Source organism: Pneumocystis carinii (genome assembly GCF_001477545.1).
Source record: "Pneumocystis carinii B80 chromosome Unknown supercont1.2, whole genome shotgun sequence".
NCBI classification, from domain to species: domain Eukaryota; kingdom Fungi; phylum Ascomycota; class Pneumocystomycetes; order Pneumocystales; family Pneumocystaceae; genus Pneumocystis; species Pneumocystis carinii.
The window spans coordinates 435,247-457,958 of NW_017264714.1; the positions used below are offsets into that span (position 1 = coordinate 435,247).

The 22,712-nt window shown below is 27.5% G+C and overlaps 14 protein-coding genes across 14 annotated transcripts; 4 read left to right on the top strand and 10 right to left on the bottom strand.

Moving 5' to 3' along the window:
* The first annotated feature begins 55 nt into the window (after positions 1–55).
* Positions 56–2,648, top strand: T552_00508 (hypothetical protein). Its single transcript, XM_018369123.1, has 8 exons — positions 56–878; positions 923–1,119; positions 1,164–1,317; positions 1,362–1,621; positions 1,665–1,784; positions 1,834–1,956; positions 2,000–2,232; positions 2,279–2,648. The coding sequence occupies exons 1-8, from the start codon at positions 102–104 to the stop codon at positions 2,605–2,607; spliced, it is 2,193 nt and encodes a 730-aa protein (XP_018227392.1). The 5' UTR covers positions 56–101; the 3' UTR covers positions 2,608–2,648.
* A 339-nt stretch (positions 2,649–2,987) lies between these two features.
* Positions 2,988–5,554, top strand: T552_00509 (hypothetical protein; the record flags this gene model as incomplete). The annotated part of the gene is made up of 2 exons (XM_018369124.1): positions 2,988–3,312; positions 3,357–5,554. The coding sequence occupies 2 exons, from the start codon at positions 2,988–2,990 to the stop codon at positions 5,552–5,554; spliced, it is 2,523 nt and encodes an 840-aa protein (XP_018227393.1).
* A 26-nt stretch (positions 5,555–5,580) lies between these two features.
* Positions 5,581–6,069, bottom strand: T552_00510 (hypothetical protein; the record flags this gene model as incomplete). The annotated part of the gene is made up of 2 exons (XM_018369125.1): positions 5,581–5,918; positions 5,961–6,069. The coding sequence occupies 2 exons, from the start codon at positions 6,067–6,069 to the stop codon at positions 5,581–5,583; spliced, it is 447 nt and encodes a 148-aa protein (XP_018227394.1).
* Positions 6,070–6,120: 51 nt separating this feature from the next.
* T552_00511 (hypothetical protein) lies at positions 6,121–7,580 on the top strand. The gene is made up of 8 exons (XM_018369126.1): positions 6,121–6,168; positions 6,224–6,283; positions 6,330–6,451; positions 6,501–6,539; positions 6,582–6,610; positions 6,661–6,737; positions 6,785–7,038; positions 7,081–7,580. Exons 1-8 carry the CDS (start codon positions 6,153–6,155, stop codon positions 7,516–7,518), a joined length of 1,035 nt encoding a protein of 344 aa, XP_018227395.1. The 5' UTR covers positions 6,121–6,152; the 3' UTR covers positions 7,519–7,580.
* Positions 7,581–7,643: 63 nt separating this feature from the next.
* T552_00512 (hypothetical protein) lies at positions 7,644–8,130 on the bottom strand. Its single transcript, XM_018369127.1, has 3 exons — positions 8,020–8,130; positions 7,793–7,969; positions 7,644–7,751 (listed from the first exon to the last, which is right to left on the bottom strand). The coding sequence occupies exons 1-3, from the start codon at positions 8,084–8,086 to the stop codon at positions 7,690–7,692; spliced, it is 306 nt and encodes a 101-aa protein (XP_018227396.1). The 5' UTR covers positions 8,087–8,130; the 3' UTR covers positions 7,644–7,689.
* Positions 8,131–8,217: 87 nt separating this feature from the next.
* T552_00513 (hypothetical protein) lies at positions 8,218–9,725 on the bottom strand. The gene is made up of 9 exons (XM_018369128.1): positions 9,614–9,725; positions 9,461–9,568; positions 9,281–9,409; positions 9,216–9,236; positions 9,086–9,176; positions 8,925–9,043; positions 8,636–8,880; positions 8,432–8,582; positions 8,218–8,382 (listed from the first exon to the last, which is right to left on the bottom strand). The coding sequence occupies exons 1-9, from the start codon at positions 9,677–9,679 to the stop codon at positions 8,263–8,265; spliced, it is 1,050 nt and encodes a 349-aa protein (XP_018227397.1). The 5' UTR covers positions 9,680–9,725; the 3' UTR covers positions 8,218–8,262.
* Positions 9,726–9,951: 226 nt separating this feature from the next.
* T552_00514 (6-phosphofructokinase) lies at positions 9,952–13,259 on the bottom strand. The gene is made up of 9 exons (XM_018369129.1): positions 13,243–13,259; positions 12,821–13,200; positions 12,426–12,771; positions 11,797–12,377; positions 11,439–11,753; positions 11,234–11,395; positions 10,663–11,187; positions 10,446–10,618; positions 9,952–10,394 (listed from the first exon to the last, which is right to left on the bottom strand). The coding sequence occupies exons 2-9, from the start codon at positions 13,169–13,171 to the stop codon at positions 9,998–10,000; spliced, it is 2,850 nt and encodes a 949-aa protein (XP_018227398.1). The 5' UTR covers positions 13,172–13,200; positions 13,243–13,259; the 3' UTR covers positions 9,952–9,997.
* Positions 13,260–13,542: 283 nt separating this feature from the next.
* Positions 13,543–14,335, bottom strand: T552_00515 (hypothetical protein). Its single transcript, XM_018369130.1, has 4 exons — positions 14,270–14,335; positions 13,856–14,218; positions 13,716–13,813; positions 13,543–13,675 (listed from the first exon to the last, which is right to left on the bottom strand). The coding sequence occupies exons 2-4, from the start codon at positions 14,113–14,115 to the stop codon at positions 13,587–13,589; spliced, it is 447 nt and encodes a 148-aa protein (XP_018227399.1). The 5' UTR covers positions 14,116–14,218; positions 14,270–14,335; the 3' UTR covers positions 13,543–13,586.
* A 68-nt stretch (positions 14,336–14,403) lies between these two features.
* T552_00516 (aspartyl/glutamyl-tRNA(Asn/Gln) amidotransferase, A subunit) lies at positions 14,404–16,218 on the top strand. The gene is made up of 8 exons (XM_018369131.1): positions 14,404–14,587; positions 14,634–14,732; positions 14,778–14,874; positions 14,920–15,042; positions 15,081–15,256; positions 15,301–15,410; positions 15,457–15,755; positions 15,803–16,218. The coding sequence occupies exons 1-8, from the start codon at positions 14,449–14,451 to the stop codon at positions 16,173–16,175; spliced, it is 1,416 nt and encodes a 471-aa protein (XP_018227400.1). The 5' UTR covers positions 14,404–14,448; the 3' UTR covers positions 16,176–16,218.
* On the bottom strand, positions 15,831–17,476 carry T552_00517 (hypothetical protein). The gene is made up of 4 exons (XM_018369132.1): positions 17,337–17,476; positions 17,038–17,294; positions 16,556–16,994; positions 15,831–16,509 (listed from the first exon to the last, which is right to left on the bottom strand). Exons 1-4 carry the CDS (start codon positions 17,441–17,443, stop codon positions 16,203–16,205), a joined length of 1,110 nt encoding a protein of 369 aa, XP_018227401.1. The 5' UTR covers positions 17,444–17,476; the 3' UTR covers positions 15,831–16,202.
* A 249-nt stretch (positions 17,477–17,725) lies between these two features.
* On the bottom strand, positions 17,726–18,328 carry T552_00518 (signal peptidase I; the record flags this gene model as incomplete). The annotated part of the gene is made up of 3 exons (XM_018369133.1): positions 17,726–18,110; positions 18,172–18,208; positions 18,268–18,328. 3 exons carry the CDS (start codon positions 18,326–18,328, stop codon positions 17,726–17,728), a joined length of 483 nt encoding a protein of 160 aa, XP_018227402.1.
* Positions 18,329–18,495: 167 nt separating this feature from the next.
* T552_00519 (hypothetical protein) lies at positions 18,496–19,225 on the bottom strand (the record flags this gene model as incomplete). Its single annotated transcript, XM_018369134.1, has 5 exons — positions 18,496–18,533; positions 18,581–18,893; positions 18,944–19,060; positions 19,112–19,150; positions 19,208–19,225. 5 exons carry the CDS (start codon positions 19,223–19,225, stop codon positions 18,496–18,498), a joined length of 525 nt encoding a protein of 174 aa, XP_018227403.1.
* A 141-nt stretch (positions 19,226–19,366) lies between these two features.
* Positions 19,367–20,291, bottom strand: T552_00520 (hypothetical protein). The gene is made up of 7 exons (XM_018369135.1): positions 20,269–20,291; positions 20,208–20,227; positions 20,084–20,161; positions 19,868–20,014; positions 19,755–19,823; positions 19,638–19,709; positions 19,367–19,595 (listed from the first exon to the last, which is right to left on the bottom strand). Exons 1-7 carry the CDS (start codon positions 20,279–20,281, stop codon positions 19,410–19,412), a joined length of 585 nt encoding a protein of 194 aa, XP_018227404.1. The 5' UTR covers positions 20,282–20,291; the 3' UTR covers positions 19,367–19,409.
* Positions 20,292–20,413: 122 nt separating this feature from the next.
* Positions 20,414–22,688, bottom strand: T552_00521 (hypothetical protein). Its single transcript, XM_018369136.1, has 8 exons — positions 22,468–22,688; positions 22,337–22,418; positions 22,176–22,294; positions 21,799–22,126; positions 21,453–21,739; positions 21,250–21,405; positions 20,880–21,196; positions 20,414–20,832 (listed from the first exon to the last, which is right to left on the bottom strand). Exons 1-8 carry the CDS (start codon positions 22,642–22,644, stop codon positions 20,454–20,456), a joined length of 1,845 nt encoding a protein of 614 aa, XP_018227405.1. The 5' UTR covers positions 22,645–22,688; the 3' UTR covers positions 20,414–20,453.
* Between the last annotated feature and the right edge of the window lie 24 nt (positions 22,689–22,712).

Consider the following 22,712-nt stretch of genomic DNA (forward strand, 5'->3'; position numbering starts at 1 on the left):
GTTTTAGAGGGTAATATCCAGTGAATAAGGAGTATTAAAGAGGGGATTTTATAAATTGAAGTTTTTTTTTTAAGATTAATTGCTTAATTTTTATTTTTATAATGAACAAAAACGTATCTGAGCCATATTCATTTTATTTAGGGACTAATGAAGAGTTTTTAACAAAAAACTATAATAAAAATGAAAGGGAATCAGTAGAAATAATGAATGATAAAAAAAAAGAGGTTAATTTGAGGAATTATAGAGGGTCACCTGTAAAACAAAATTCATATTTAAATGTAGAAAGAAATAGAATCGATAAATCTAGGAGTTTTAATAAAGAAATTGAAAAATCAGTAATTTTTCCAAGAGAATTATGTATTAATAATGAACAATATACACCATATTATAATGTTACATCAGAACAATCATCGGCACAAATAAAAACATCATCGATGTTAAATAATAGAAGGTCACTTCATCTATACCATACATCAGGAGTTTGTATGGATTGGAAGCAACCATTTTGTTCATTTGATCAATCAAACATAGAGAAATCTAGTTTTTCATATAATTCTAGTTCATTTGATTCATATGCATCTAAAATTTTACCATTAAATATGCAAAATTCATATTCAATAGATAATAGTCTGGATTTAAAGTCATTAAGATCTTTTAGTGATTCTATAACAGTTTCAAATAATTTCGAATTACAGAAAAAATCACTAGAAAAATCAATTAAATCTAAAAATATCTCAGAATTTGAACCATTGTCAAAAAAAAATTCATTTTCAAACTTATTGTCAGATTTTTATTCTATAAAATTAAAATCGAATCTATCAAAAGAGAAGAAACATTTTTTATTTAGAAAAATGGATCCTCAAGGAAAACCTATTAGCGTAAATACGATTTTTATATACTTTACATATTTACAATCATATAGCTTTTGCATGCATCTACGATATATTTAACTGAAATTTTTAAAATGTGTAATCCAGAATTTAACTATGAACCATATAATAATCCTAAAAGAGTTCTTACAAAGCCTAGTAAAGGCATAAAAAATGACGGTTATGATAATGAAGATAATGATTATATTTTATATGTTAATGATATATTGGGCTCTGATAAAGGCCATAGGTTAATATTTGTTTTTAAATATTTTGATTTATTCATAAGATTAGATATTTAATACTCGATATTTTGGGACAGGGTACATTTGGGCAAGTTGTTAAGTGTAAAAATATGCAAACTCAAGAAATTGTAGCGGTAAAAGTTATAAAAAATAAACCTGCTTATTTTAATCAAAGTATAATGGAAATAACTATATTAGATCTAGTAAGAAAAACAATACATAAAATAATCATAAATAATCTTTACAGTTAAACAAAAAAGTTGATAAATCAAGAAAACATAATATTTTACAATTAAAAGATACCTTTATTCATAAAAAGCATCTTTGCATTGTTTCTGAACTTCTCAGTTTAAATTTATATGAGCTTATAAAACAAAATCAATTTAAAGGACTAAGCACGAATTTAGTTAGGATTTTTGCTATTCAAATATTAGATGCAATGATTGTTTTAAATGAGGCAAAAATAATCCATTGTGATTTGAAACCCGAAAATATTCTCTTAAATAAGTATGAAACTTTATATTAAAGCTTTTCTAATTATTTTATTTAGTTTAGAAACACCTGTAATTAAGATTATTGATTTTGGCTCAGCATGTCATGAAAGACAAACTATATATACATATATTCAATCAAGATTTTATAGAAGCCCAGAGGTTTTGCTTGGCTTACCGTAAAATCTAGATATATTTTGATATTACTATTATTAATATTATTTATAGTTATTCATCTTCAATTGATATATGGTCTTTTGGTTGTATCGTAGCTGAATTATTTCTTGGTCTTCCTCTTTTTCCTGGCACATCTGAATATAACCAAATATTTAGAATTGTAGAAATGCTAGGGTAATCAATTTTTATTCCATTAAACTATCTAATTTTAACATAGAATGCCACCCATCTGGATGATAGAAATGGGAAAACAATCAAGCGATTTTTTTGACAAAATTGTTGATGACACCGGTCTTAAAATTTATTGTTTAAAAACTATGGAACAATATGCTAAAGAACGTAACACTATAGAAGTACCAAATAAAAAATATTTTTCTGCTTCTACTTTACCAGAAATCGTAAAAACATATCCTATGCAAAAAAAATTCTCAAAATCTGATATAGATAATGGTATAATTCTTTTTATTTCACTTTCTTTTCCTTATAATCTTCATAGAATTAGCATTACGTATAATTTTAATCGATTTTTTAACTGGTTTATTAAATATCAATCCTTTAGAACGCTGGTCGCCTCAACAAGCTAAAATGCATCCATTTATATTAGGAAACGACTTTTCAAAAAATTATACCCCTTCTTCTTCTTTCAATTTAAAATCACCTACAAAATCTCCTACAAAATCTTCTAAAAATATTCTAAATACTAATCATTTAAACACTAATCATTCAGATTTTCTTCTACATTTTCCAGAATACCCTCAAAATACTAATAATAATAGGAATTCTAAAACATATTCTATTCATGCATCTGGATCATATACAAATTAATTCTTATATTTAAATATTTAACATAATTATTTAAATCAAACTATACACATATATCTATCGATACCTACATATTAAACTATACCTACATAAACTATACATAAATATCTATCTAACTATACATATCTATTCTTTCTATATCTATCTATTTATCTATACCTATCTATACCTATCTACCTATCTACCTACTCCTACCTATACTTCTGCCTACTCCCACTCCTACTTCCTCCTCCACTTCCTCCTCTACTTACTTCCCTCTTCTTCTTCTTCTAATATATATATTTCCCTTATATTCACACCTTTTAACCCCATTTTTAAACATATTTTATCTTAACTATAGATCCACCTATATAAACGACCTCATCAACCTTAAAAAAATAAAGATGTCAAGATTTTATAAGGGAGGCTCAAGCAATTCAGATTCAAGCAGTTCTTCAGATAACGAGAATATATATTCATCAGGTTCTGGATTAGAATCGGATGATCAAGGAGGAAGAGATGACCGTTCATCATCAGACAAAGAAGTTCAGAAGAAGAAAAGAACTGGATTTCAGTTCTTAAAAGGCGAAGATACGGAAGATAGTGAAGAAGAAGATGGTAAACGAGTTGTTAAAAGCGCAAAGGATAAGCGCACAGAAGAGTTTAAAACGTCACTAAGAAATATTGAGAACGCACAAAAGATCAATGATTGGGTGACAATATCATCAGGTAAAAGAGGTATTATAAGAGGAATAAGAGGCTAAATAAGGTAGAATTTGAGAAGATTAATAAGGTGGTAGAGAGGTTAAAGGTGTTAGGAAAGCCACCACGACTTTATATACGTGCAATAGTGAACTTGGATAGTTTTTTGAATGAGACGATTAAGAAGGAGAAAGAAGCTAAGAAGAAGATGAATTCTACTAATGCACGTGCTCTTAATTCAGTGAAGCAGCGGATTAGAAAATGTAGTAAAATGTATGAAGGAGAAATTAAGCAATTTCGTCAAAGTCCGAAGGATAATATGGATGAATCGGTGGAACAAGAGACATTTGTTATAGATGAGGAGGTATTAGGGGTTGAAGGGGTTAAAGGAAAGGAAAATCAAGAGTCTAAGGAAGGATTTTCGACGATAGGAAAAAGCAATCGTTTATTACAATTTACTACGGAAAGTATTCTTAAACATTTAAAGGCGATATCAGATTCTAGAGGAAAGAAGAATACGGATCATGTGGAGCAAATTAGAATTCTTGAAAAATTGTTTGAAATTTCAGTTACACCGTATCATAAGATTCGAGTGCTTTTAGCAATGATTTCATCAAAATTTGATTATAGTTTTGGAACAGCATCTTATATGTCTATTGAACATTGGAAATCGGCAGAAGGAGATCTTAAGAGTTTATTAGATATTTTAGAAAATGATTTTTCATATATTGTTTCAGAAGATGCAGAAGAATATAACGATGATATTGTTCCAGTTACTAAAAATGGAGAAGTTATTGAGATTCGTGGAAGTATTGTTTCATTTGTTGATAAGCTTGATGATGAACTTGTTCGATCATTACAAAACATAGATCCACATACTACAGATTATATTGATAGATTGAAAGATGAAACAGAACTATATTCTATTATTTATAGGACACAGTTATATCTTGAAAGGATCAACGCAGGGGATAGTATTAGTCGAATTATTACAAGAAGATTAGAACATATTTATTATAAGCCAGAGCAAGTTATAAATATTCTTGAAGAAACGACTTGGAAAACGATTCAAAAATCAGCTAATTCGAAAATTACACCACATTCTGAAAAGCCAGATGCAACGGCTCTTATACATAATCTTTGTGTTTATCTTTACAAAAATGGTACTAGTTTACCTAGGACTAGAGCAATGTTGTATCATATTTATCATCATGCATTGCATGATAAATTTTATAAGGCACGGGATATGTTATTTATGTCACATCTTCAAGATAATATCTTTACAGCAGATATTGTGACTCAAATTTTATATAATAGAACTATGGTTCAGATTGGTCTATCAGCTTTTAGAATAGGTATGATTTCAGAGGCACATTGTGCTCTCCATGAAATATGTGGTACAGGAAGAATGAAAGAATTACTTGCACAAGGACTACAAGTACAAAGATATAACCAGGTTTCACCAGAACAAGAACGTCTTGAACGTCAACGCCAATTTCCCTTTCATATGCACATTAATTTGGAATTATTGGAATGTGTATATCTAACTTGCTCTATGTTATTAGAGATACCTTCAATTGCAGCTTCAGGATTTTCTTTGGACACAAAAAAAGTCATCAGTAGATCTTTCAGACGTATGCTTGATTATAATGAAAAACAATTATTTACAGGACCACCTGAAAATTCTCGTGATTGTATTATGCAAGCATCTCGTGCACTTGCTACAGGAGACTGGAAAAAATGTTGCGAACTCGTTAAATCTATTAAAATTTGGGATCTTATGCCTGAATCTCAAAAAATTAAAGATATTTTAACAACTAAAATTCAGGAAGAAGCTGTACGAACATATTTATTTACATATTCACCATTTTATGAAACTATTTCAATTCCAAGATTATCTGAAATGTTTGATCTTCCTAAAAACAGTATTACAGCACTTGTTTCAAAGATGATTTCAAATGATGAAATTTCTGCTGCCTTAGATCAAATTCATAATGCAATTATTATTCGAAAAGTAGAGCTATCTCGTCTTCAGAGTATAGCTTTAGTTTTAATTGATAAAATTCAGACTTTTATAGATCAAAATGAAAAATTATTAGAACAAAAGTCGTTAACAATAGGAAATGAAGTTTCAAAAAAACAAAGTTCAAAAGGAAACATCCAGACTCAAACAAATAAAGATAAACCTGCTGGACATACTAAAACTAATCGCAATCCTCGAAATGATTTTAAAAATGGACTCGGTCGAGTTATTAAATCCACTACATAATATTTTTCAATAATATTTCTTTCCATTTAAACATCACTTTCTGATCTTTCTGGATAATTCTTCCAATTATATTTCCAGGCTTCTAGAGGAGGTGTTTCTGTCGGTATACGCATTTCTATTGGGAAATATTCTCTTTTTTTTTTCATGGCTCCATCAAATAATCTCTTATCTGTTTTCTCAAGTTCTGCACATGCTCTCTTCATCTTGTTATATTGCTTTTCAAGCTGTTTATTAAGCTCATCTCTCTTTATTCGCTTATGAATCTGCCAAGCTCGATGAATTACCTCATGTCTTTCAAGTTCTTCCTCTGAAAACTCAACAGGCGGACAAACTGGTGACTCATAAAGAATCTTAAGGAGAAGATCTAAAGAAACTTAATAAAATATCACTAATTTTATAAAAAAACCTGTTCTTGGATTAACTGTCTTTTGAATGGACGAATTATGTCGTAAAAAAGCCGTTTTTTTTCGGGAAAAGCTGTAGAATGGTCTAGACACTCTTCTGAAGAAGGACATAACTTTAGTTTCTCAGATTCTTGTTTTATTCTATTTTTTTCTGGTTAAATTTGAGAAAAAAATCTTCGAGACAACAAAAAAATATGCCACCAAAGTTAGGTAAGAAACCTCTCTATATCTTCACTATTCTATAGAAAACTAATTGCTCGTATAGATATTAATAAATCTGGTTGGGAAAGTGCAGAGTTTCCAGCGATTTGTGAGTCATGTCTTGGTATTTTTTTAAATTTTTAAAAAAGAAGAATTTTACATATTTTAAGGGCCTAATCCATATGTTCGAATGACTAAGAGAGAGTATGGAAAGGAATGTAAGATATGTACTCGTCCTTTTACAGTATTTTCATGGCATCCTGGAAAAGAGTCAAGATATAAAAAAACAGAGGTAAATAATTATTTTTTTTTGAAGTATATGGAGATAATGATTGAAAAAGATATGTTTAACATGTTCTCGTATAAAGAATTGTTGTCAGGTATTATTAGTTTAAAAATTAGATTTAAAATAATACTTTTAGAATTGTTTGTTAGACCTTCAATTTGGTCTGTAAGTTATACTTTTATATATTGGATAAATTCAGGTTTTATTTTATATAGGCCTATTCAAGTTCGAGATGCAGCTCTTAAGCTTGTTAATCAGGGTCCTCAAAGTGATATAAATCGAGAATATTATGGTGCAATTTTAATTTTTATATATTACATGTTTTCTTATTAGATATAGCACAAAATAATGAAGGAAAATGGAAAGATGGAGATACTCCATGTGAATTTGGGAAAGTGGATTCAGCAGCTCGTGAGCTTCTTAAAAAACTAGCACGAAGCGAACCATATTATAAAAAACAGATTCCCATGGCGAAAAATGTTGAGCTTTCCGATGTATCTAGTCAATCAACAGATTCTTCTGGACATGTATTAGGAGGAAATATTTCTATTATTACGAATAATCAATTAGTTCCACCTCAAGACAAAAAAATTGTAAGTTTATTTATTTTTATAGACTATTTTAATCATTAAAAGACATCACTTTTTATTATGGGAATAGAAGATGATCTTCCAGAGCATGCAATACGTGTTTATTTTGAAAAATATGGTCCTATAAAGTCGCTTGTTTGCAGTCATCGTTCTAGATGTGCTTTTGTTAATTTTGCTACACGTGCAGCAGCAGAAACAGCAGCAAAAGCTTGTCGTAATGGGGATATTCTTATTAATGGATGTCCTTTGAAAGTGCAATGGGGAAGGCCTCGTCCACTTGGAGGATATAATCAAGAACAACAAAATGCAAAGATGTCACGATTTGTTATGAGTCAATCACAATTTTCAGCTCAAAATTCTGGAAAAGAAAGACATGTAGTATCTGAAATGAAAAAACCGGAAGATACTGTATTAGAACTTCCTCCTGGACAAGATGGAAATATAACTTATCAATCAATGAATCCATATTATCAAGCATCATAAAGTTAATTATATAAAACTAGGTCTCCTTCGTTATATACATGAAATATATAAAACAAAACAATTCATTTTTCACTAAAATATTATTAACTATTCAATTTAAAAATATATATATTCTTCGAAAAATATCATGCTAAAAGAAACCATATATTCGACAACTATTGGATATAATACTTATTTTCGTTTTTCTATTATTTTAGAGCTGGTGCGTTCTGTATCATGATGAATTCTTAAAGCTATAATAATTTAAAAAAAAAAAAAAGATAAATAATTATACAGTAATGACCGGAGGAATTCAAACGTCCTTGAACAATATTTTTCCTAAGGATGGATGCAACATCATTTGCATGTTTTATTTTCTTTTGAATTTCTTCTTCACTTAAATTTTTATCTTTATCATGGTAATATGTATTACGAATTTGTTTCTTAGAGGTCTTTAAAAGTTGCAGATCATCTTAAATAATTTAATTCAATATAAAGGAATTATTTTTTATATATTAAGACCTTTAAAGGCAACATTTACTGCTCGTAAAAGATTTCTATAGGAAGACAAAACTTCTAAATAAGTCATTGTCGATCGGATGGTTCGGATGAGGAAAAATATCTGAAATAGATGGCAAAAAGGCTTTTTTTGCAATAAAGAATAACTTATATTTATTAATAAAGATAGAATAATTTCATAGATATAAAAAAATAAAAATAAAAAATATTGTTAGATATATTTATAACCCTAATATAATGTTTATCTTAACGATAAAGCGCCTTTTTAGCAGCACTAACAACAACATCTGCATTAGGAATTGAAAGAGCTTCTAAAGGTGGGGCATAAGGCATGGGTACATCAGCGCCTGTTACTCTTTCCACGGGCTAATAAAATGTTATATAATAAAAAATAGAATTAAATATTAGTTCTTACAGCATCTAAATAATCAAAAGCATCGCTTTCCATAATTCTTGCAGCAATTTCGCTTGAAACACCAAAATCAGGAAATGTACCATCAACTGCTACACATCTTTTTGTCTTTTTAATACTTTCTACAATACAGGGAACGTCTAAAGGACGAATACTAATGTATTATTAAGAATTTGTATTGTTAATAATGAAAAAATGAAAAAATACCTTCTTAAATTAATGACTTCAGCTTGAATACCTTCTTTTTCTAATCTTTCAGCTGCTTCCAAACAAACCCTAACGTAAATTGAATAGGAAACAAGTGTAACATCTTTTCCAGCTCTTTCAATCTTGGCTTTTCCTATAGGAATTAAGAAATCTTTATCTTGTGCTTCTGGTGAAAGTAAAAATGTAGCTCCGTACATAATTTCATTTTCAAGAACAACAACAGGATTTGGATCTCTAATTGCTGCCTATTTAATATAAATAATGCTTCAAAATAATAATAAATGTATACTTTTAATAATCCTTTTGCATCTTCTGCTGAATATGGACTAAGTACTTTTAATCCCGGTATTGATCCATACCATGAAGAAAAATCTTGAGAATGTTGTGCAGCAACAGCTGATGCAGCACCTAATATACATTACAATAAAAAAAATTAAACAATTTATTAACCATTAGGCCCTCTAAATGTAATATTGCATGGCTGAATACCACCCGACATATAATATGTTTTCGCTGCTGAATTTACAACATGATCAATAGCCTTAAATTAGAAAAATTTTCAATTTAACATGAAAATTACTTGCATAGAAAAATTAAATGTCTTGATAATTATTATATTTATATATATAAAAAAAATATACAAACCATAAATTCACATATAGGAATTAAACCTGCAAGAGCAGAACCTACACAAAGTCCTGCAAATCCTGACTCTGTAATAGGTGCATCAATCACTCTTTTAGGCCCAAATTTATCAAGTAATCCTCTAGAAACCTATTAAAAAAAAATAATTATTTATTTTCTTATATAAATTAAAAAAAAAACCTTATAAGCACCATTATACTGTGCAACCTCTTCACCAAGAAGAAATACTCTCTCATCTCTTTCCATTTCTTCAACCATTGCTTGATTTAACGCATCACGTACAGTTATCTTGTCAAATTTAATAAATTCCCTCTTTTAAACAAAAAAAAAAACCTCTAAAGGTTTAGCTGACGTTGTGTAATATCCAAATGATAATTTTCTAAATGTTTCTGATTTCATTCCTTTGTAGATAATTGGATTTTTTAATTTAAAAAACCTTGAAAAAAATCTTGTATTTTTGTTTAAATAAAACATTTTTTTTCCTTAAAAATTATTATAGAATTTCCTTGTATATTTGAAATAAGAAGAATATATAAAATTATTAATTCCTTTATTCTGAATATTAAGATTTTAATAATATTTTTAAAAATGTCGAAAAAACAAAAAATAGATAGCCTATAATATATAAATATAGTAAAGAAAAATCATAGATAGACCTTATTTATAAATAAAGATTTTGTATATATGAATACTTTTTGTTTGTAAATATTTTATGACTTAATTTTGAATTAAATGAAAAGGAACATTTCGACCACTAAGAATATTTATAAGATCTTTAATGTTAAACCACCAAGAAGTCTTAGGACAACGTCTTTCCATATCAGTTTCATGTTGAAGAACCTCTATAGGAGTTGTAACTACTTTGGAAGATCGAATACCTATAACAGCAGCAGAAGAAGGATCATTATGCATATTAGTATAACACATTTTTTCAATGAATTGAACACATTTGATTGCTAAACGAGTAGAACGAACACGATCCATGGGTGAAGGTACATTTCCTTGCTGAACATGTCCAGGAATAGCAGTGCGTACATCAAATCGATGATCAGATTCAGCTATAATAATTGAAGAAATCATATTTGTAGTATAGATGTCTGAGGATTTTTCATTTCTTAATGAAAAGTTATTAAAAAATAAAAATGATATAAAATAATAATGAAACCTTAATATTAATTTACCCCTTCTATTACCAGCTTTTTGAAGTTCAAAATATTTCCTTAAATATTTAACATCTTCTGTTAATATTCTTAAATTAATTCCATCTTCAGGACTATAAACAAGAAGAGAGCCAACTGCAAGACCAGCGAGTACAGTAATATATCCACAACAACCACCCTATTATTGATTAAAAAGAATAAGAAATCAAATCAAATGTATACCTGAGTTTCAACGACAAAAACTCTATTATGACTAGCATTTGCACTTTGTTTAACAGCATCACAATAATCTATAAGAGTGTTAAGGCATGTATCGGTTCCTAAGGAAAAGTCAGTTCCTGGAACATTATTACTAATTGTTGCAGGAAGACAAATCATAGGAATTCGAAATGCTGGATAATTAGCTCTTGCCTTATATAATTGTAAAAGGGATAAAAAGGCTTCGAATCCACCAACAATCATTAATGCATTAAAATTGTATTTTTGAAACATTAAAGCTGTCATGCCTATATCAGTATTTGGAAGATCTCTATTAGTGCCAATTTCGCTTCCCCCACGAGTAATCCAATCTTCAACTTCCATCCAAGATAGTTCTCTCACAACGTCATCTGAGAGTAAACCTTGAAAACCATTGTGAATTGCAAGAGGAACATGACCTTTATTTAAACAATATCTTACAAAAGATCGTGTAGCTATGTTCATTCCTCCAGCAGGTGCACCTACATGAATTATAGCAATTCTTAAACTCTATAATAATATGAGAAATATAATAATACTATAAATTCATTAATACCTTCTCCAGAAATGGCATTAATGTATCATTGTAAAGCTTCGGTTGTTTTTGAAAAACAGTCATATATAAATAAGTCTGATAATAATCTGAAAAATCTATATTTCTTAGCTGCATTGCCTTTTTAAAATCCTTTTTCTGAATTGCTTCTGCAGAACTATGTGTCTAACACTATTAAGAACGAAATTAATAAATATAGAATTATTACAAGTTCTACTGATTCAGAAAGAGACTTTCTAGTAATTTTATTTTCATTAATAGCAATCATCTGGCTTGGAGAATCAGAAGTTGATTCTAAAATTGCATGTACAGCTTCTACGCCTTGAAGAGTACCCAAAAGACGATCATAAAAACATGGAACTCCACCTCGTTGAATATGACCCAAAGTTGTTACTCTAGTATCTAAATTGAGCTTTTCAACTAACAGTTCCTTTATATAACTAGCTGTAATGGGGTTTAAATCTCTATCTATAGCTCCTTCTGCTACAATTATTACTGTTTTCCTTTTTCCCATTTCTCTTTGCTAATAAAATAAGAAAAAAATATATGATTATTTGTAACGTTACTTTTTTTATTGTTTTACAGATTTCAGACTGCCAATCATCTTCAAATGGGGGACTTTCTGGGATGAATACCAAATCTGCACCAGTACTTATGCCTGCCATTAAGGCAAGCCAACCACAATTACGACCCATTACTTCAATTACAAATGCGCGAGAATGAGATAAAGCTGTTGCACCAATAGAATCTACAGAATCGCAGATCCTATGTAATGAGGAATAAGCACCAATTGTTACATCAGTTGATGCCATATCATTGTCTATAGATCCAACTAACCCAATAATATGAAGATTCATATGATTTTCAACTTGTTTACGAGTAAGAACGTTAGTAGATATTAATTCTTCAATAAGTGATGACCATTCAGAACGAAAAATATTAGCGCCTGTTAACGAGCCATCCCCTCCACATATAATTAAAGAGCTGATTTCATTAAGAATTAAGTTTTTTACAGCAGAAAGTTTCCCTTGTTTTTCTTTAAATGTCATACATCTAGAAGTTCCTATAAGAGTTCCACCTTCTGATAACCAGCCTCGAACATCTGACCAAAACGCTCTTTTTATCATATTTCCTCCTTCTACTAAACCTAAAATTTTTTTATTAAGGAAAGTCATACTAAAAAACTCAATAATACCTTTATATCCTTCATAAATAAAATATGCTTCACAATTCATTGCTATTATCATTCTGACAACTGAACGAACAGCTGCGTTCATTCCAGGCGCATCTCCTCCACTTGTCATAACCGCTATCTTCCTTTTAGAAATATTTTCTTTCTTATCCAAAATATTCAATGAAACTTCTTCTTTTTGAGGATCTAAAAAAACTGATTTCTCTTGAGTATGTGAAAAAGATGAAAATTTTTCTGTAAAATTAATATAATTTCCTAAAGGATCCTTTACTGTAGCCTGCAATGGAAACGTTTGGCTAGGATATAAATCATACGAAACATTGATTTCATCCAATTTGCAAATAATCGTCTAAATAATTATAAATACAAACCATATATTAATTTTATCTTAATCATACTGATAAACTAGCAACAACAAGTGTATATGACATATCTGGATTTCCTTTTTGACTATTATCTAGTACTTTTTCTGGTTTTTTATTATTATTATCTTGAAAAAACTGGATTTTAATAGTTAATTCCTTATCCTTTCCCCTCAAAATATTCAACCATATTTCTCTATCACTTTTAAACGAGAAATTCCCTGGTAATTTCTTTATATGTTGTTCTTTACAATCATAATGAAATATTTCCTTAAATCCAATCTTACAATAAAATTCAATTGCCTTATAATAACTTTCTAATGAATCTGTATTAAATGAAATAGATGTTATCCCATCTATAAGAGAAAATTCCTCATCATTAGACATATATACAAGAATAATACCTATAAATATATCTGTTTTTATCAATATACTGCTTCTAACAATTATATACTCACCTTTTCAAGATTTTAATGTCTGGTAGTAAGATGTACATCTCGGTCTCAAGGAAAATATAAATATATACATTAGATAAAAAATATGTATAATCTACATATCTTCAATGTATATATTAGAAGATACTTTAAAATATTAATATTTGATGAATTAGTGTTTGAAAATAAGCCATGAATTGAAAAATAATAGTTGAAGTTGTAAAAAAAGAAATCAAAATAAATAAATTACTGTAGATTGAAATAAAGAAGCTTTTAAAAGTGTAAATTGTAAATAAAAGAATGTTTTTTATAATGATAAATTTTCTTGATTTTAAAAATATAAAATATATTGATTTGAAATTAAATGATTATGAAGCTCGAGATGAATAACGTTGAATATCTAATAAAGGTATATCATATTTCATTTTTCTATTTTTTTTAGATTTTGGTTTTGGTGCTAAAGATAAGATAAAATAAAAGTTATAAATAAAATTTACCTTTCTTATTTTCTTGTAAATAAAATTTCCTTAAAAGTAATATTGAATCTTCTCTATAATATCCTGGAAAAACTGAATAAATAGGATCTACTCCCTCACTGATCCAATTATTATTAATTTATTATATTTTATTACTTTACTCATCATGTAATCTAAAAATACTACCTGTACCTCCAAATTTTTCATTTGCACATCCAAAATAAACACATTTAATATGCAATTGCCTTAATGCTGATGCACACATAATACATGGTTCCACTGTAACATAAAGATCAACTTCTTCAAAAATTTTACTTGGATATTTCTCCAAAATTTTATTAATAGCAATCATTTCACAATGAAATGTTCCCTTTAAAACATTAAAAATAAAAGATTTATAATCTTTCTTTTTATAATACATTTAAACTTTCATTTGTATTATTCATTTCTTTAGCAATAATATTATTTTTATATACAAAAACACAACCAATTGGAATTTCATTATTCCTTAATGCCAATTCAGCCTTTTTAAATAATGTTAAACTTCTTTAAAGAGTTTTTAAGGCATTTCAAACCATATTTAAGGCTTCTTTCATGAATTCTTTATGATACATTTTAACTTAGTTTTTTTAACGTTGACAACGTCAAAAAAAAGTTAGTATAAAAAAGACAGATTATATATATATATTAGATAGATAAATATAAATATAAGACATATTTTCCTTTATTCCTTGGTTTAAAATACCTATAATTGATGAACCTTTTTAAAGAAGCAAAGTTTCAGCTTTCTCAGATTAATAAATTAAATGGATATTTAAATGCCTTTATTAGATTGAATAAAGAAAGCTATATTTTTGAAAGACTTAATGAATCATGTAAGCGTTATTCAGAAGGTTTTTTTTCTATGTTTTTATAATATATCCAACATATTTTATAAAGGACGGGCACTTTCATCTTTAGATGGTAAATTAGTTGCTATTAAGGACAATATATGTACAAAAGATCTACATACTACATGTTCATCATATATGTTAAAGGGTGATTGTGGTATTTTTTTTATTTTTAAAGATTTACTTTAAGAAGACTATATTTCTCCATATGAAGCGACAGTTATAACAAAATTAAGAGAAGCAGGGGCAATTATTATTGGGAAAACAAATATGGATGAGTTTTCTATTGGGTTTTTTTATAATGTATATATATTATGTATTTCTTAAAAATTTAGAGTTTCTACTAGTAATCAACTTTTTGGTTCAACATTAAATCCAATGGATTTAAAAATGCCTAGATCACCAGGTGGTAGTTCTGGAGGAAGTGCAGCAGCAGTTTCATCTGATATGTGTTATATGTAAAAATATTTTTTTTATTATAAAAATTTATTATTAGTGCTTTAGGGACAGATACAGGTGGATCTGTTAGGCAACCAGCATCATATTGCAATTGTATTGGATTTAAACCATCATATGGTCTTATATCTAGATGGGGTGTAGTAACTTATTCGAATTCATTAGATACAGTAGGAATTCTTGGCAAAAGTATTAAAAGAATAAGAGAAACATTTAGTAATTCTATTCAAATTTCAAAAAACATATTCTAAAATTTCAAGATATTTTAAATATATATGATCCAAATGATCCTACAAGTTTACCTGCTCATGAAAGGTTAAAGATAAAACAATTTAATAAAAATAAACAAATAACTATTGGAATACCATTGGTTTGTAGACTTTATTTTGGTTTATATATTTATATTAATATCATAGGACTTTAATATTTCAGAAATTTCTCAAAATTCAAGAGATATATGGAAAAAAGCTATTAAATATTTAGAATCTAAAGGATTTAATATAACAACTGTAAGATTGCCAAATATAAAGTATTCTCCTATGATCTATAATATTATTACATCTGTAGAAGCATCATCAAATCTTGCAAAGTATAATGGATTAGTTTATGGACATTCAGCTAATATAGATACAAATGAAAATATATTTCAAAAAACAAGAGATGAGGGATTTGGAGATCAAGTTAAAAAAAAAATTCTAATAGGAACATATTTTTCGTTCGTATATATATATATATATATTCATCTTATATTAATTATAAAAGAATACATAACAATTACTTTAAAAGAGCTCAGAAAATTCGTCGTCTTATACTAAATGATTTTAACAATGTTTTCAATTCTTTTAAAAAATATTCAAAAACTAAACAAGAAAATAAAGTAGATATATTAATAACTCCAACAACAATTGGATCAGCACCACTCATTGAAAATACACCTAAGGAAATATCTTTATTAGATCTATATCTATCTGATTTCTTTACTATTTCAGCAAATTTATCAGGTATACCTGCTATAAGTATACCATTTTCATATGATCAAAATGGATTACCCATAGGTATACAATTAATGGCTCAATATGGTTGCGATGATTTATTACTTGATGTAGCAGAAGTATTTGAACTGAAATCTTTATAATAAATAAAAATTATTAAGAAAATATAATTAATTGAAAACTAAAACTTGTTTTTTTTCTTTATTTTCTAATGCATTTTTAAATGTTTCCATATATGTTAAATCTTCCATTGATTTATCAAGATATACTTTATCACACAATAAATCCTTAAAAGATTTGTTTTTCATATATGTAATAATATTGTTTAGAATTTTTAATCTTTCTTCTGGATAAGTTTTGTTATATTTTGTTACCCAAAATCCATGTAAATGAACATTTTTAAAAATTAATAAACCAGAAGACATAAGAAGCGGTTGTTTTGACATTGCTCCATATGTAACTATATGTCCATTTTCCCTTAACAATTAAATAATAATCTACAATGTTTTGGATCAATTCTTACTTTATATATCGTGCTAAATCCAAAACAGATTTCCCTCCTACACAATTCAATCCTAATGATATTCCTGATTCTCCACATCGTTTTTTAATCAATTCCTTCATAAATTCCTTATCTCCTAATTCTACTTCTGTTATAACTTCTGTAGCACCAAGATCATATAAATATGTTTTCAATTTATCTATATTTGACCTATTTCTTACAATGTTAATACTATTTAACCCCCAGATACGTCCAAGCTGAATAACTGCTTGACCAACATGACTATTTGCCCCATTTTGAATAAAATAATCCCCTGCTTTAAGCTTATAGAAGTTTTTAAGCAAACAATACGCTGTACATGGATTAACTGATAATGTAGCTGCCTGTATCACACTGATCCCATCAATATCCAGAAATAACAGATCATTTGAGTTTGCTGTTGCATGTGTTCGCCATGTTCCTGTATAATTAATTTTGTTTCTATTTGTTATATATATTAGAACCAAATCCTGGGTTTTTCATAATGGCTCGTCTTCCAGGCTTAAATTCAGAGTTTTTATTAAGATTTTCAATGATTTCTACAACTCCTTCATTTCCTGCAACTGAACATGGAAGATCTGTTCCAAGATCTTTTGTAAAATATGGTTTTTCTGGATAAACACCCTCTATTTGATTGATATCAGAGGGATTAATTGGAGATGCCAGAAATTTTACAAGAATTGGCTTTGAAGGACTTGTTTCAATATTATAATTATGTAATCTAGATTTCTTAATAAGAAAATTTTGTAAATTATATATTTACTGCAAAACTTGTGATGGATTTCCATGATTTGAGAATACTATTGCTTTTGCTGAAACATTTCTGCTTTGGAAGCTCAAGAAATACTTTTTAATTGGTCTTAAAAACATTTATTTATTTATATTTATATTAAAAAAGATTTTAAAAACATTTTATTCAAAAAAAAACAGAGATTATAAATAACTGCTGTTGCTATAATACATATTCTTGCTTTTGTCTGATTTAAATCCAGGTTTTAGGTCTATAAATAGAATAGAAAGATTTGAATATAATTATTTTAAAAATAAGTTTAAATAATCCATTTTTAAAATCAAATTCATTAATATGACTACTCCCTGTTGATAAGAGTCATTAATCCCTAATATAATTATAAAAAAAAAACTTTAATTTTCTTAATTTATTGCTAAACGTACCATTCCTCCAAGAATACAGTATTTAAGCTTTGGAAAATCATTCAATGCCAATGTAATCCAACCTAAATACGGAATAAAACCTTTAACAACACCAATAATATCCTTTCTATCAATATACATCTGATTTTGTGAATAAAGCTGAATATCATCAAATCTATTATTATCGCCCTTTGTTAAGACTTTTTGAAACGTTTCTCCATGTCGTTCTTGAATAACTCTATGAACAATAGGAATATCTCCCTTATTTATCCTATAAACAACAATATCACCAATATTTACTCTTTCTTGACGGTTATCAAGAAGAAGAATATCTCCTCTCTGAAATGCCGGTTCCATAGATCCTGATAAAACTACAACAATAGGACTTTCACAATTGGTAATATTATTTAATCAGCAATTAACCCTTCTATTTATTCTATACATACAACTGAGAGGCCTTTCCATAACATATAAGCTGTAGAACTATAAAAAGTTAATATTTTATATGATTTTTTAAAAAAAAAAAGAAGACCCTATAAGACACAGATTTAATATCTGAGATAATATTTGACGAAGACCAGAACCTTTAAGTTTAGACAACATTCTTATTAATAATCCAAATGTTAAAGACTTTTAGCTGCAATAAAATTTTAAGTCGTAAAATTTAATATGTATATAAATATTAAAAAATATATGTATTTAGATTTGTTTATGATGTATGTAAGGATTAGAAATGAGTAGAAGCGATGATTTGAAAAATAAGAAAAATATTAAGGACTTGTTGGTGTATAAGGATTATATAGTTGATCTAAATAAAGTATAATTAATCAATAAATAAAAGAATTAAATGTATACCATTATCAGATAGATTTAAAGGATTTAAAGGTGATTCTTCTTTGGAAGAATCAGGTGAATCCAATATTTTTTTAGAATCTATAAAACCGGTTGAATTATCAAAATGATTAAAAGCTTTTTTAAAGCCAACTTTTTTAAAAGAAGAATCTTTTTCTGAAGAGAGTTTGAGAGGCTGTATACTAATATCCATATTTTTGTGCCATTGATTTTCAATAAATGGCTTTATTTCTGTATCTTTCTTTTTTTGACCTTGTTTACGAAGTTTTTCAAAATTAGATGATACTTTTTGCATTTCCTTCATTTCTCTAAACCTCTATAACCAAAAATATTATGCAGAATCATAATAATATTCTTTTATCATGCCTTTTTATGATTATGTTCATAACTACTTAAATGATTTTCATATTCAGAAATCCGTTGATAACCCTTATCACAAAGCTCACAAAAGAACGATTGTAAAGCCTCTCTTGCCGATGCTGTCTAATAAAAATAAATCATTTCTTTAACTATTAATAATTTAATTAAATATACTTTAGCTGTAGGATTAGGAAGAGAACGACTTGGTCTTTCCTAAAAAAATATATAAGTAAATACTACTATATATAATCATTCAAGATCTATAAATACTTCTCTAAATTGTGTCATAAAGAAATATCTTTTTTTCTAAGTTTTTCGAATATTTGTTCAATTAACTTTGCGTTTTAAAATATATGAAAATTCCTATTAAAAAAAATATAAAAAACCCAATATTTTATGCTGTTTTTATTGTAGAATAAGCTGCTTTTTTTTCCAGTAGAATAGTTTTATTAAAAAATATAATTTGCCTGTTTTATCCACAAATTTTTGATAATCTTTCATATAATGTATCGTTGATTTCTTGTTCAGAAATTTTATTAGAAGGTGTTGCATTAAGCAAATCTTGTGATAGTTCAAGTCCTGCTTCATCTGCTACTTTTTGTAATAATAAATCAACTTCATCTTGAGGTACTGATGTAGCTGTTGAAGTTGCAATTGCCTTAAATAAATTAAAAAAAAGATACAAAAACATGTATCCTACATTTTCCATATAACTTGATTGTACATCAAGATCCTCAAATTGTGATTCAAATTTATCTACTACTAAAGCAATCTAAAAAACATTTATACCCCAAAAATAAACAAATATTAATCATACTTGTTCAAGATTCATAGAATTTATTGCCTTATCCATTCCTTTGACAATATTCTTTAGATTTCCTGTTATCTGAACGTTTCATAAGAAAATTTATATATAAATAATAGTAATACATTTTTCATAGTAATAGCTGTTTGTACTCTTCTTGAAACTGAATCAATCTTTGATGATAAATTAAGCAAATTAACTGCTTCTGCACGTTTCTTTATAGAATTTGATGCGTAGATCTTTGCAATATCATAGTTTCCTGCTTGTATAGCCTATAATATAATCAGAATCTGAGCTCTGATATTTAAACTATATAAAATAAAAGAAAAGGGCCTCTGTACCCTTTTTATATTAAGTTTTTCAGCTTGTTCATCACGAGAAGCTTTATATGATTGACGTTTAAGGCTTTTTGCCATGAACTAATAGATTAATATTGGTTAATAACTAAGTTAAATTAATATATACTTTTAGTTGAAACAAAGATTCTAATAATTCATAAGAAAAATATATAAAGAAGATTTCTTACGTTCTAAATTCATTATTAAGTTGAATATAAGGTTTTAATTGATATTCTTATTAAAGGGTTAAGAGGTATTTAAAAGAAGGAGGATATTTTTAAAAAAAAGTTAAAGTAATATTAAAGATAATATTTAAAATATAGAAATATTAGTTAAAAAATGAGTATAATATTATTTGATTAATTAATGAAAACTATTGAAGTATTTTTGTTCTTTTTTCAGAATGAAGAACATCTTTTGTATCGTCATCAATTGTACGTTTATTATTTGTATTCAATTGTTGTTTTTGAGGACTATCTTTTGTATTTTTAGGAGAATTAGTAGAAATAGTAGTATTTTTGTCAGAATTGTCATTGAAAAATTGATCTATTTGTGATATAGCATCTATAGTTCGATCAGATAGTTTATTAAATAAATGAAGTTTTGAATGAGATAAAATTCTTAGTGCTTTCCAAGATTTAATTGTATTTCTTTCGGAAATAATTGAATTTCTTTCATTTATAGGTATATTTTCAATATCAGGATCATGTTGAGCAGGTTCTAATAAAGTTTTAATGTCGGGAAACATAAAACTAAGATAAATAAGAAATTTCAATGATAATTTGTGGATAATATTTACCGTTCTTGTTTTGCCATGTCTTCCATTGTATGTGTTCCACCTCTTTCCCAAAGCCTAGAAAGTGCTAAATTTCCAAGAGGATATTTATAAGCTTTAAGGGTTTCAGATTCTTTTTCATATTTTGCTTTAATATCATTGATATAGGTTTCAGAAATAGGAAATTCTTCAAATGCATTGCAACCTTGAAGTTTCCAATTAACCCAATTTTTTTCAAAAGATAGAATTGAACGAATATTTTGTGAGAAACGTTGTCCATCAGGAAGAGTTGATTCTAATATGGTATAAACTTTAGAAAGAGTTTCAGTAACCCATATTTCCTAAATTAAATATTAATTTTTTTTTTGAATATAAAGATTTAAAATTAATATACATCTTCTTGAGAGAGCAGATATGTTGTTTGTAATAAACGATTTGTAGTTATTACTTTTTCTTGTTTATTTTTTTCTGAATCTTTAAGAGTAAGTAAATAATCAAAAAGAATTATAAATTGTATAAGAATATGCTTTCTAAACTTAGAATCTGTGAGCTAGTTTTTTGTTAATTCATATATTCTCAATTAAAAGTAGAAAAAACCTGTAATTTGAAAAGTTTAAAACTAGTCAAAAATTTAGGAAAAAAATGCATTTCAAAATAATCATGAGATTGTTGATATTTTAAAGATTCTGGTTTTTTCTTACGATCACCTTTTCGATTTTCAATTTTTACTTCATTAGCTTTACGTTGTTCATCTTCTAATGACTTTATCTTATCCAAAACAATTGAAGCATTTAATTTGAATTCTTGCATCTCTTTAGAGTTATATAATAATGAAGGATCAGAAAAAAATTTTTGCATAGACCAGAATATCGTATAAAATGTATCTATTCATAAATCATTAATATTTTTTTAAAAATTAATACATAAAAAGTTCTATTCATACTTAATGGAATTTTTTCCTTCTTCTCATTATCTGAAATATCTCTTTTTTTCTCCTTATCACTTATTTTATCCTCTTTTTTTATTTCACCTTGCTGTTTTTGATTTTCATGAAAATTATGATTCATATCTTCCCAAACTGTAATATTTTCTACATGAAAATCCCCTCTAAGATTAAGACCACTCCTTTCTCTAAGAGGAAAAATATGTGATAAAAACATTGATACATTTCCTGAGAATAATGAATCTTTTGTCTTTGATAATCGTCTCAAAAGCTCATTACAAAGTCTCAATAATACAAGTCCTTTTCCTTTTGTCCCATTAATACCATTCTAAATAAATAAGACTCCATATAATCTAGATATATTCCTCATTATTCACCTCAATTAATGATGAAATTCGTGAATTTAAAAAATCAAAAAGTTTGCTACATTCTGCAACCGTTTGCATATCCATTAAGTCCTCAATAAGAACAAATGGCAATATATCATCAAGCATTCCTTATATAGTTCATAATAGCTCCTTTATATATATAAACAAACCATTTTGTTGTCCAATAATTGATATATCAAGTATTGAATAAAATTTTTCAATTTTTTCCTCCTGAGACAACGAAAAATCGCCCTAAAAACACTTAATATGCTATAAACCCTCATAATAATCATATTCCAACAGCTATTTCATACAAAATCTCTTTTGCTGAGCACTCAAAAAACCATTTAAAATCTTCTGTTCCATAAATATCCTGAGTTTCTTTTAAAACCTTTTTAATAACTTCTTCTTTTAATTCAGAGCTATTTATACTCAATTCCCTCTGGATTGTGTCAAATAATGGCAGCAAATCAGCCATTTTTAAGACTTCTTAAAGGCTGAGCTTAAAGGCTGACGTTATTTTATACGTTGATCGAGCGTTTTTCA